Source organism: Xyrauchen texanus, chromosome 50 (genome assembly GCF_025860055.1).
Source record: "Xyrauchen texanus isolate HMW12.3.18 chromosome 50, RBS_HiC_50CHRs, whole genome shotgun sequence".
Classification (NCBI taxonomy): Eukaryota; Metazoa; Chordata; class Actinopteri; order Cypriniformes; family Catostomidae; genus Xyrauchen; species Xyrauchen texanus.
The window spans coordinates 9,046,594-9,060,132 of record NC_068325.1 but is presented as its reverse complement, the minus strand read 5'-3'; the positions used below and the strand labels follow the sequence as shown (position 1 = coordinate 9,060,132).

The following is a 13,539-nucleotide window of genomic DNA, read 5'->3' as shown; positions in this document are numbered from 1 at the left end:
CAGTTCATGCTCTATTAAGTCTTCATAGTAGACTGAAGTGATGTCTGGCTGGCACAATCTGCAGTTAGTAGTCATCGTGATACATAGTGTTGGAAGGAGGACAATCTGGCAGGACAGGAGCTGGATCTGAACCTAACAGAGAAACAAATAGTTAATAATAATAATAATAGCATAGATGCCATTCACTTTAAAGCAGAGTTATAGAATATAAGAACCGGTTCCGGTTCCAGGAGACCTGACCAATGCAGCATAACTATGATTTTGGGGGATAGATTAGGTGTATGCCTGGCTGAAGCGATGATTCTTAGTGTAGACTTTAACTGTAAAAGGTATGGAGTCTAGCATACATGTTGTTGCTTTTGATGTTTAAATAAATTTTTTTTTTTTATAAAGCTCTTCCTGACCTATGACAGCAAAGTACTGAAGTTGCTCATAGGGGATACTGTGAGACTTTGTCTTCTGAGATGCTGTGGCAGACGGTTACATAATTCCCAGTCATTACTAATGTTCTGCAATGGAATATCTGGTTCAGTCGAAGCTTTGTTTCTTGTTAATTTAGCCACAGTACTGAAAAAACACCTAGAATTGTTGTGGTAATTTTCTCTGAGTTTGCTAAAATATCCAGACCTAAAAGTGCCTGCGTTTGGCGTGTGATGGGTACTAGTTTAATACCATGGTCATTGCATTAGCAGTGCCAGCACCACAATCAAAACAAGATGGAAGAGAGACTTATCCTGAAACTGAAGTTGTACTACACAGCATGAAAGGAAAATCATCACATTCAGAGAATACTCATCATATCGTCACATTAGACATGCTATGCGAATTTGTAAATGGTAAAATTGGCCTTCCATGATGCTATCTGTAAAGCAGCATGAGACTATTTTGTTCAGAGGTGCGTTAAGGCCATGACGCAAGTCATTTTAAAAGGCCTTTAAGCTGCAATCAATCCAGGTTGAGTGATTCATGACTCCACTGCATGTGTTTGTGTTTGCGCAGGTATCATTTCTGTGAGAAGTGCTTCAATGAGATTCAGGGAGACAGCGTGACGCTGGGAGATGATCCAGCTCAGCCACAGACGTAAGTGATCATAAACCTTCCATTCTGATACATTTATTTAAGCTTGGTTACAGAGATTTTATTGTTTACCATAACACTAAATGCGGAATGCGAATGCTGAGTCTGACTGACGTTGGACTGAATTTAATATTAAAGCATGTGTTTGAAATGATTCAGTTTGTCCATGATGTAATAATATACTTTATAATATTGGATCTTCTCTTTGTGCAGCATGATCTCAAAAGACCAGTTTGAAAGGAAGAAGAACGACACATTAGATCCTGAGCCGTAAGTAAACTTTCACTTAAATTTAAACTTCTTCCCATAATTTCCCAAACATCGAGTAGCACATACTCTAATAGTAGGGCCATATTGGTCAGTTTTGCCTTGTACAGTTGTCCCTCAAACGTCTGTTTCTGCTCAGTGGTGCCCCCTGCTGTCAGCATTAGCCACCATGGAGACACTCCTACCAAACAAACAAACAACACTGCAGTTGAAATGTGTCAATATTATCCTTAAGTTGTCTCCAGAGTAAAAAGAGTGTGATATCTGTGATAGCTTTAGGTCCACACCTCCTACAAAGCACACTTGCATTGGCCCGCTTGCAAATGCGTAAGAACCAGAGGAAAATGCAGAATTAATGATGCATTTTATCTAAACTACCTGCTCTTGCAATTAGTGACTCAGCATTCAGACACTTGCTTAAGTAATATCGTTGACAGGATACAAAGCTTAAATTGAAATTATGTAAAAAATACATATGTCAATTCTATACATCTATACTCACTCTCATGTTGTTCCAAAGTGACTTTATTTTTGTCATGTAGCACAAAACTTTCATTGAAAAAGCTTGCATTTGATTCTTTTAAAGATCTATTATATTCCACACTAATAAATTGTTCTCCTCTCAGGTTTGTTGAATGTAAAGATTGTGGGCGGAAGATGCATCAGATATGTGTACTTCATTATGATGTAATTTGGCCTTCTGGGTAAGTTTAAAAACACCTTCACCTTCTATGGAATGTGAGTCAGGATATCAGAACTAATGAGCATTTGTGTCCGCAGCTTCATATGTGATAACTGTTTGAAAAAGAGTGCAAAGTCGAGAAAAGAGAACAAGTTTTCGGCAAAAAGTGAGTATCAGTCATGATTATGTGATGTGATGATGTTTTCAGTGTTTTTGTGGTAAGATTTCTCGTGTTTGGATTCAGGGTTGCAGACGACGCGGTTAGGCATATACATAGAGGATCGGGTGAACAAGTACTTGAAGAGGCAGAACCATCCAGAAGCCGGAGAAGTGTTTGTGCGAGTCGTAGCCAGTTCAGACAAAACGGTGGAGGTCAAACCTGGCATGAAGGCCAGGTAAACATAACCTGCATGCTTACCTGTTATTTCCCAGTAAGCTTATCTCAGTATACGTTATTTAAGCCTTTATATGACCACAAATGCAGAACCCACAAATTAGCTGGTTTGTTTGCTGGGTGCATGCTATTAGAATCTTGTTAACTAGCAAATATCTGATGACCCAATATTGAAATTTGAAGCTTGTGTATCTTGTGATTTAGGTTTATATAGCGTAATCAAAGCTCACATTCCAATATTGGTTCATCAGGAAAAAATATTGATACTTAAGTGGTGTGCAAATGTTTGGTCACTGAGAAGGTAAAGGAGGAATAATTCCTGGTCTTTTGTAGGTTTGTGGACACAGGAGAGATGTGTGAGACCTTCAACTACAGAACCAAAGCACTTTTTGCCTTTGAGGAGATTGATGGAGTGGACGTGTGTTTCTTCGGCATGCACGTGCAAGAGTACGGCTCTGATTGCCCTTTCCCTAACACCAGGTAAGTTCTTACTGAAAGATATAGATAGTTCACCCAAAAATGTAAATCATTTGGTCTCCCTCATGTTGTTCCAAACCCATATTACTTTATTTCTTCCATGGAACATAAAAGGAGATGTTAGGCAGAATGTTTACAAACTGATAGCCTCAGTCACCATTCACTTTCATTGTTTTTTTCCTCCATACAACAACAACAATTTACATTTATATAGGGCTTTTCTAGGCACTCAAAGCGCTTTACATAGTATAGGGGGAATCTCCTCAACCACCACCAGTGAAGGAGGCCTTAACATTTTGCCTAAAATATTTGTATGTTCCACAAAAGTGGTAAGTGTAGAAAAGGAAATGTTTATGCCACTGATGTGAAAACCATGTCTTTGTCTCTCTAGACGGGTATACATATCGTACCTCGATAGTATTCACTTCTTCAGACCTCGCTTGCTGAGAACAGCAGTCTATCACGAAATCCTCATTGGCTATTTGGAATACGTCAAGAAGCTTGGGTAGGTTTCACAGTTTTTCCTCGAGTAAAACAAAATTTTGTCACCATTAACTACATTTTTGCTGTTTCTTTTCTGAACATTGAATGTGTGTACTGCAGATACGTTACTGCTCACATCTGGGCGTGTCCACCTAGTGAAGGTGATGACTATATCTTCCATTGTCACCCTGCTGACCAGAAGATCCCCAAACCTAAGCGCCTGCAGGATTGGTACCGCAAAATGCTGGACAAGGCCTTTGCTGAGCGGATACTGCTGGACTACAAGGTATAGCAGAGACAATATGATCTAATTCCTCTTTAAAAACATTAATTTCTCACTGTGTTGTAAGAGGGATTAGGATGATTTATCTGTCATAAAGGAATTTAAATGGTTCTGTTATGAATCTTGGCTTAAATGTAATAAAACATATATGGACGTTTGTGTTAGTGTAGTTGTGTTATATTGAATAATTACACATGTTTGTGTTTGGCAGGACATCTTTAAGCAAGCCACAGAGGACCGTTTGACAAGTGCAAATGAGCTTCCATATTTTGAGGGTGATTTCTGGCCCAATGTGCTGGAGGAGAGCATCAAAGAGTTGGAACAAGAGGAAGAAGAAAGGAAGAAAGAGGAGTGCACGGCATCCATTGAAACTCCTGAGGTGAATAAGAGAAACTTTGTGGCTTTTTGAACATTAGGATACCCTTCCTAGGGTTCATCTCATTTGAAACTCTGTTGCTATATTTACATCTCTGACCTGAGGTTCCTTTGTTTTATACACCTCAAAAACCCTTTTTAGAGACCCTGGTGACACTGTCATTTTTTCATCAGGGCACACCTGGGGACAGTAAAAACGCAAAGAAGAAGAATAACAAGAAAACTAATAAGAATAAAAGCAGTGTGAGCCGAGCCAATAAGAAGAAACCTGGCATGCCGAATGTAGCCAATGACCTTTCTCAGAAACTCTACGCCACCCTGGAGAAACACAAAGAGGTCTTCTATATGTTTTTTTTTTTTTCTGTTAGCCTGCTCTCTGAGACATGGCATGAGACATGTGTATCGTTAACTGTGCTCAGTAATTTAAAGTTTTAAAAATAAACAAACAACTATTTTGTCAAATATTTAAAATCATGTCATGTGTAATAAAAGCACATTTATTTTGCATGGAGCGGGTGCATGCTAATCAGTGTCAATATAATTCCAATATAAATTACTGAGTGCACGTTAAACTTGAAGTTAGAATTTAGTTTCTTCACTGTTTATTGAATATCAGCATTTGATATGTATGTATTAGTTTATTTTCCTAGAAAAATTTGAAGAAACATTTTAACTTTGCCTACCTGTCCTCCCCAGGTGTTTTTTGTAATCCATCTGCAATCTGGGCCCATGGTCAACACGTTACCGCCCATCATTGATAACGATCCCCTCTTGACCTGCGACCTAATGGACGGAAGGGATGCCTTTCTGACATTAGCACGGGATAAGCATTGGGAGTTTAGCTCTCTACGGCGCTGCAAGTGGAGCACCATGTGCATGCTTGTGGAATTGCACAACCAGGGCCAGGACCGCTTCGTCTACACATGCAATGAATGTAAACACCACGTCGAGACACGCTGGCACTGCACTGTCTGCGAGGTAAGAGACTGAGGCACCTGTAACACACTACAGACATCATTTATTATTGAAATTGGATGTTTGTGTTGACAGATTTTTCTTTTTTAAGTGAACTATCCCTTTAAAAATGTGTTGTTCAGTAATTAATTAATATGCTCTAATTTTTCCTTAGGACTTTGATCTGTGCATTAGTTGCTACAACAGTAAGGGCCATGAGCACCAGATGGTTAAGTGGGGTCTGGGTCTGGATGACGACAGCAACAGCCAAAGTGGTGAAGCCTCCAAGAGCCCTCAGGAGAGTCGGCGTCTAAGCATCCAGCGTTGCATCCAGTCTCTGGTGCATGCCTGCCAGTGCCGCAATGCCAACTGCTCCCTGCCTTCTTGTCAGAAGATGAAACGTGTGGTGCAGCACACCAAAGGCTGCAAGCGTAAGACGAACGGTGGCTGCCCAGTGTGTAAGCAGCTCATTGCTCTCTGCTGCTATCATGCTAAGCACTGTCAAGAGAATAAGTGTCCTGTTCCCTTCTGCCTCAATATCAAGCACAAGCTACGTCAGCAGCAGTTGCAACACAGACTGCAGCAGGCGCAGATGATGCGGAGACGCATGGCCACTATGCAGGGACGAGCCATGCCTCAGAGCTTACCGTCGCCCCCTGTGTCAACAGCCCCCAGCACACCCACCTCTCATCAGCAGCCCAACACGCCCCAAACGCCTCAACCACTATCTAACCAGCCTGCCACGCCCAATGCAGGCGTCATGTCCCCCGCATATCCCAGCGCACCACGAAACGGGCAGCCCACTCCGCAGGCCTCGCAGGGTAAACCAGGCCCGCATGCTTCCCCAATACAACAGCAGCAGTCTCCGCTCCCCCAACCTCCCCAGCAGCAGCCACCACAACAACCTCCTCAGCAGCAGACTCCGCCACTGGCTGCGGTCAAAATGGCACGGCACATAGAGATGGTTGCGCAGGCACAACATAATCAGAACTACCGCATGACCATGAATGGTCTTCCCATAAACCACCAGCAGCCACGCATGCAGCCGCCGATGCAGCTTGTTGGGCCACGTGGGCAGCAGGTCATGCAGCAGATGCCACAAGGACAGTGGCCTGGAGGTCCTCAGGCAGGCATGCAAGCAGCTCAGCAGCAGGTTGCTCCGCAGCAGACTGCACAGGGGCCGCAGCAGACCATGCCTATGCAGAGACCCATGATGCAGCAGCAACTGCCACAGCAACGCATGATGGTAACCACACAGGGCCAACGACCACAAGCACCCCCAAGACCCGGAGCTATCACCCCCAATGCCTTGCAGGACCTGCTACGCACCCTTAAGTCGCCCAGCTCGCCCCAACAACAACAGCAAGTCCTAAACATCCTCAAATCCAACCCACAACTTATGGCTGCCTTCATCAAACAGAGGACAGCAAAATATCACGCTAACCAGCCGCATCAGCAGCAACAACAGCAGCCACAGCAGGGTATGCATGTGGTGCAGCCTGCAATGCCGGGAATGGCAGCCATGCAGGGAGTGTCACGGCCTGGCATGGCCCCCCAGCAGCAAACGCAGCAGCCTACGCCACAGGGCATTGCAACTCTTGGTCAGAATCAGCTCATAAACCCTGCACACGCCAACAGCCCACAGCTACAGGAGATATACCGCCGTCAGCTTTTACGGCAGCAACAGCAGCAGCAGGGAGTGATACCGCAGGCACATGGTCAGTTCCCACAGGCTAAAGGGGCTGCAACCAACTACTCGCAACTACGTATGCAGCAGCATCTGGCCATGCATGGAGCAGGTGGGCCCATGGGCCAGCAGGCTCCCATGGCACAGATGGGGCAGGCCGGGATTAATATGGATGGCACATCCAACCTCCTGCATCAACGCATGCTCCAGCAGCAGCTTCCGCAACAGCAGGCCGTCCTCAAGCCTCAAATGGGCTCGCCAGCGCAACCAAGTCCCATGAGCCCACAAGCTCACCTGCTTTCCGGCCAGCCACAGGGCACACACCCACCTGGCCAGCCCATGGCTAACGCACTCAGCAATCAGGTGTGCTCGCCAGCACCAGTGCAGTCACCAAGACCGCCATCACAACAACCTCCACATTCCAGCCCTTCCCCTCAGATTCAGCCACAGCCATCGCCACAGCATGCGCCACCCCACGCAGGATCACCACACCCTGGCCTTGCAAACCCCATGCCTGGCTCTATGGAGCAAGGACATCTGGGCACACCAGAACAGAGTGCCATGCTCCCGCAGCTTAATACACCTAACCGTGGAGTACTGCCCAGTGACTTAGGTATGGTGGGAGACACAACAGGAGACACGCTGGAGAAATTTGTGGAGGGATTGTAGCATTTTCTGGGAGACTCCACCCACCACAGTCTCCCCGTTCCTCTTTTTTGTCGCTCTGTTGGTTTTTCTCAAAGTCTCAAATTTTTGTACTGATATGTAAAAAATTTGATGAAATGTAAGAAAAAAAAAATTAAGTCAGCAAGAATAGGGAATGTTGATGTTTACTAAACAAAAAGACTGATATTTCTTCCTTTTAAGAGGGATTTGAAAATTATTGTTTAAAAGAAATATAAATCACAAAGAATATATTTTTTGTTCAGTTTAGACCCATATGTGGGGTCAATGTTTTGTTTTAACATTTTGGGATTGTGTTTTTTTGTTTGGGGGGTTGTTTGGTTTCATGCAATTTTATTTTAAGAACATGTACAACACTTCATTATATTATTCATACGGTTTATTTTATACCTTATCTAACTTTACAGCATTTTTTGAAGACTGTAAAATTATTTGTCTGGGAGTTTTGGCCAGAGTTTCTCTGCTCTGTCTGTCATCCTTCCTGGCAGTTGTATTCTAGTGTTGTACCAATTTTTCAGACATACATTTGGAGGGATCACCTCCTGTTTTCATTGTGAATGTTTGTATTGATAGGAACTGTGCATACGCATGTATGCAGACACACACACATATGCATCACTCAGACAATACAACACCAACCCCAAGAGGACATGTACACATTTACAACATCTCACTGGCCTGGATCCAGAGGTTCTGTCTTGCAGATGTAGAAAATTGTTGCTTTTTTGTCCTAATTTTGTCATACAGATATATAAATGTAAAGAAAATAGAGAAAGTGGGAGAGAGAGGGGCCCCTGAGCTGAGTGGGAGGAAATGAGTGATCAGTTGGTTGACTGCTTGTTGGAACACAGAATGGGTTTTGTTATCAACCCTCATTCCTCTTAACACAAACTTGAACGGGGCTCTACTGTTTCCCTTAATGTAAATCAAGTTATTAAGCAAATTGCTATAAATATAAGGAAGAGAGAATTGAATCACTGTATAAACTGGTTGAGAAACTTATTTCTTATATACCATATTGTTAAATAAACTGTGTGCAACAGATCAAAATCATGTGGATTTAATGTAATTCTATTTTAATAGCAGAATTGTGGTCTGTGACGATACATCAATGGGTCTGTGGACATTTTATCCATTTTGAAATATTTAAATACATCAAAATATATTTCTAGATGTGGTAAATCTGCTTCTTAGCTTGGACATGTAGTTTGATAAACAGTTTAAGTCAGAGGTTTACATACACCTTAGCCAAATACATTTAAACTCAGTTTTTCACAATTCCTGACATTTAATCATAGAAAACATTCCCTGTCTTAGGACAGTTAGGATCACTACTTTATTTTAAGAATGTGAAATGTCAGAATAATAGTAGAGAGAATTATTTATTTCAGCTTTTATTTCCTTCATCACATTCCCAGTGGGTCAGAAGTTCACATACACTTTTTGGTAGGATTGCCTTTAAATTGTTTAACTTGGGTCAAACATTTTGGCCTTCCACAAGCTTCTCACAATAAGATGCTGGAATTTTGGCCCATTCTGTGGGAATAAAATATGTGACTTTATATGTACATGAGATATGTATTTACGTTATTGCACTATGGGGAAGTCTTGAAGGCAGTTTATTTGTTTATGAGGAAAGTGGCCTGAGGGTAAAAATTGTTCTTATGCCTGGATGTCCTGGCACTCAGTGCTCTATAGTGCCAACCAGATAGCAACAGTTCAAAAAGTGAGTGGGCAGGGTTTGTGGGGTCTGGAGTGATTCTACATGCACGTTTCCTCACTCTGTAGATATACAGGTCTTGGAGGGTGGCACCAATAATCCTCTCAGCATCCTGACTGTCAGTTGTAGTTTTCTTCAGTCTGATTTGGTGGCTGAACCAAACGAGACAGTTATAGATGTACACAGGACTGATTCATTGAAGGCCGAGTAGAACTGAGTCAGCAGCTCCTGTGGCAGGTTGAACTTCCTCTGCTGGCGAAGGAAGTACAAGCTCTGCTATTCCGGGTGTAATACATGTTTAGATGAATAGACAGCATTTGAGGCATAATACTGATTACAGAAGAAAATTATTTTGACTCATCCGTCCTTTTCTTTAAAAAGCAAAAATCAAGGTTCCAGTGAGGAACTTACAATGGAAGTCAATGGGGCTAATGTATAAATGTTAAAATGTTTCTAAACTATATCCTCAAGACATAAACAACATGTGTGTAAACATGATTTTAGAGTGATAAAATCACGTAACATTTTCTGTTTCAAGTTATACCCAATTTTACAACTTTGTTGCCATGAAGATAGTCAACAAACCCTAAAATGACTGTAAAACGTATTAAATAACTATACAGCTCTAATAATACACAAGTTTTAACAGAAGAATGAATGCAAGAGCTTAAATACAATTATAAGCTTCACATTTCTGCCTTTAAACCCTCCAAAACAATTGCCCCATTAACCTCCATCATAAGTGACTCACTAACATCAATTTTTGCTGTCTTTAAAAGAAGGACGAGTTTTTGTGATAATCGGCATTATGCCACAAATGCTGTCGATTGAGCTTAATTTGAATTTTAACTTGAACCCGCAATATTCGGACGTGTCTATCAGAGCCATATAGAGAGAGCTCTCTATATGGCTCTGGTGTCTATAAGGGATCCCTCTCTCGTCAATCTCGCGAGATTCTTGCACCGCGTCTAGGAGCGCTCGTAAATGCTTATTTTAAATTGTCTGTTTTGATGAACAGTAATTTTTGATGATCAATTCAAGCTCTAAAATAAATATTTCACAATAAATTAGATAATTTTAGCTCTATGTCTGCTACTTTCAGTCGTGCGATATTGTTGGTCATTGGAGAAGTACATCAATCAGCTCAGTTTTTGAATGTCTGACAGGGTGGTCATGTGATAACATATTTGCCCCTTGTACAGTATTAGATTTGTTTTAAATTGTCCAGTTCTAAAAGAGATAAATGTCTTAAACAGCAGCTAGACTTCTTCTTTTTTTTTATTTTAAAACAAACACGTTTTAATTAACAATTAATATGTAAATTAAGTCACAATAATATAATCTAAGATTAATTTAATATGTATAATATAACATGAACTTTTGTCAAAATATTACTGAAACATGGGAAGCTATATGAGATTTCAAAAAGACAACAGGATTTCCTAATAATATTAATAAGGCAGAGATTATTTGCACTAAGTGAAAATAGTGTTAGACAGATACTATTTGCACCCCTAATTAAATGCTAACAGGGCATTACTGCAGTTTAGAGTCCCACTGACACCTACACCAACCTACCACTGTTATAAGTAGTATTAAAGAAAAATATTAAGAGTGGAGACAGGAAACAGAATGGGGAAAACTGGGTTAAAAGGACGATTAGAACCCAGGTCATCCACATAGGAAAAGCACATTCACACCGTTTTATCACACTAAGCCACTGCATAGACATCAAGCAGAGACGGGCCACTTCTGTTTAAATGAAACTCCCAACCAAGAAGCTCTAGCGCCCAATGGTGGATGTAGAAAGGAAGTCCTGCCTTAAAGTTAAAAGAGCCTATCACCTTTTAGATACAGATTTCACCTCTCAATCAACTCGCTAATGCACATGCACAATGCATATATATATCCATCCATCCATCCATCCATCGTCAACCGCTTATCCTGTGTACAGGGTCGCGCGGCATATATATATATATATATATATATATATATATATATATATACAAGCCGGTAAAATTGCTTGTTTTAGCTTAATATGAGATAAAGAAGCACAATTTATTATTCCAATATTATCAAATTTTTTGCTGATTTGAAATATGTACTTTGATCGTAATCTTGACCAATAATTTTTTGAGATTTCGGTCTTTCCCCATTCAAGTAGATAGGAACTGCTCTGGCATGACTGGAAACAGCCTACCGGGAGCGTTCCAAAGATGGCCGCCAGTGGACTGACTTGCTAGATAGAATATGGCTGTACTCCTATGAGTCAAGGCATGATGGGATACGACTCGCTGAGGACACAGCTTAATGCTCATTGGCTTAAACAACCATGATGTTTCGTTCCCTTTTAAAATATTTTTATGTGTATAAATTATGTGAGAATATTCCCAACACTCTGACCATGTGAACTCTGGATGGGTGATTGTTATCATATTTCTGAAATATCTCAAATATATATCTTTATTAAATAAACAAATGGATGAAAAGACACGTTTTAGGGGGGAAATTAAATAACATGTACATTGAGTGACTTTTTCCATCATATTTATTTTAATTTTAAAGAAAAAGGTGAAATGATATCCATATTAACAGTGCATAACAGCAGGTAGCAGTAATCACTGTTAAATTGTGATCCGCCAATAAAACTGAATAAGAAACAACCCTGGAGTCGCGAGTTTGATTCCAACATGTGCTGAGTGACTTCAGCCAGGTCTCATAAGCAACCAAATTGTCCCGGTTGCTAGGGAGGGTAGAGTCACATGGGGTAACCTCCTAGTGGTTACGTTTAGTGGTTTTTGCTCTCAATGAGGAGCGTGGAAAGTTGTGCGTGGATCGCGGAGAGTAGCATGAGCCTCCACATGCTGTGAGTCTCCATGGTGTCATGCACAACAAGCCACATGATAAGAGGCAACTGAGACTTGTCCTCCGCCACCCATATTGCCACCACAAGGACCTACTAAGCAGTGGGAAATGGGCATTCTAAATTGGGAGAAAAGGGGATAATAATAAAAAAGAAAAATAGTTTAGAAGGAGTAAAACTAAGTGTGCCTGCCCAACGTGCTGTATTTAAGTTTTTATGAAATGAATCGCGATTGAAGTTGTGTGAACTCGTATAACTAGCCAGTGTTCAAATGTAAACAAAGGGAAACATTATGTATTCCATTACGTATAAATCTACCTCCAACTTTTAAAAACCTTGTATGTTCATGGACTGATAAACCTGATGTAGTTTCATGCATTTAACCCACCTTAAAAAGATTAAATTGCACCATATTGAATGATCCAGTGTCACACAGCCATATAGCTGACTCGTGTGACATATCATGTGTATGATTCACTCATTGTGGATGACTCGGATCTGAACTTCGCCGACCTCTGCTCTTACCTCCTGAAAAGAGTGAGAAGAAAAGAAGCAGGAGGGTCTGGCTCTTCAGCAGGAGTTGGACCGTGAGGTTCGGGCCGCTGTGGAGGTGGAAGGAGGAGGATTATTCTTCTGTCAGCTCTGTCAGAAGAATCTATCAGCCATGAGCCCCTAGTTACGCACTCATCACAGTAACATGTGTGTTGCCACAATACCACAATTGTGGGTGGTTGTGATCAGTCCAACTAAATTCCTCTGTCTTTCTCTCCTGCTGTGCAGGTGTCTGGATTCAAGTGAGGACAGTGCTTCCTCTGCATCTCATCATTCCCATTCCAGGCCTCGTGTCCCAAACTGCCCCATATGCGGAAAGGGTTTTAATTCTGATAAGAGTCGGTCTGTCCACTTGAAGCGATGCTCAAACAATATGGGTGTGTGTCACCAATGATCTGCTCCAGGCTCTGCAGAGACAAGCTGCTATGAACGGGAGTGACAGCACCACCGATCAAACGTAAGTCAGCTATGTGAAATAAAAAACACTTTTTTCTTCTTATTCTTACCTTTTATACTTTACAACTAAAAAACGCACACTTTGCATGCTTGTCAGTGTGTTTGTCCAGGATAATGTTGCCATGATGGTAAAACCATAGTATCCTTACCATATTACCATAGTAATCCATAGTTAACCCATGGTGAACACTGTATATGGATACATTATGCTGTATTAAAACCATGGTACGGAGCCCCTTAGAGGACAGTGCAGGAATTTTTTATCTTTAATAGTTTTGCGTGCCCTTGCAATACATTTACCATAGTTTTACTAGAGTAACCATATTATAACCATGATATTCGTAATGAAACCATTGTGATAATACAGGAAAACATAAACTATGGTAATAAAAATCTTAATTTTGTTGGTCTCATGGTTTTACTATAGTAATATTGTTGTAAATATGAAAAGTTAACTAACCATGTTTTTTTGGTGGCCACACACGGCTACCACTGGACCTACCAACAGTGTAGGGAAAAATAAAAAAAAACTTAAAAGTGACTACAGAACCATCAAGGAAATGTGGAAGTGGTTCGACCAAATGG

At 41.2% G+C, this 13,539-nt stretch overlaps 1 protein-coding gene across 3 annotated transcripts in view; it reads left to right on the top strand.

Annotated features, from left to right (window-relative positions):
- LOC127640910 (CREB-binding protein-like) overlaps positions 1 to 8,498 on the top strand; it is an 83,953-nt gene extending 75,455 nt beyond the window's left edge. For all 3 annotated transcript variants that reach the window (XM_052123620.1, XM_052123619.1, XM_052123618.1), the window contains 12 exons: positions 1,000 to 1,080; positions 1,291 to 1,347; positions 1,971 to 2,048; positions 2,125 to 2,192; positions 2,271 to 2,421; positions 2,754 to 2,900; positions 3,289 to 3,402; positions 3,501 to 3,666; positions 3,875 to 4,042; positions 4,213 to 4,374; positions 4,735 to 5,016; positions 5,168 to 8,498. In XM_052123620.1, the coding sequence (XP_051979580.1) occupies positions 1,000 to 1,080; positions 1,291 to 1,347; positions 1,971 to 2,048; positions 2,125 to 2,192; positions 2,271 to 2,421; positions 2,754 to 2,900; positions 3,289 to 3,402; positions 3,501 to 3,666; positions 3,875 to 4,042; positions 4,213 to 4,374; positions 4,735 to 5,016; positions 5,168 to 7,348 (3,655 nt within the window). In that variant the 3' untranslated portion in view covers positions 7,349 to 8,498. The remainder of the gene's footprint in view (positions 1 to 999; positions 1,081 to 1,290; positions 1,348 to 1,970; positions 2,049 to 2,124; positions 2,193 to 2,270; positions 2,422 to 2,753; positions 2,901 to 3,288; positions 3,403 to 3,500; positions 3,667 to 3,874; positions 4,043 to 4,212; positions 4,375 to 4,734; positions 5,017 to 5,167) is intronic.
- The last annotated feature ends 5,041 nt before the right edge of the window (positions 8,499 to 13,539 follow it).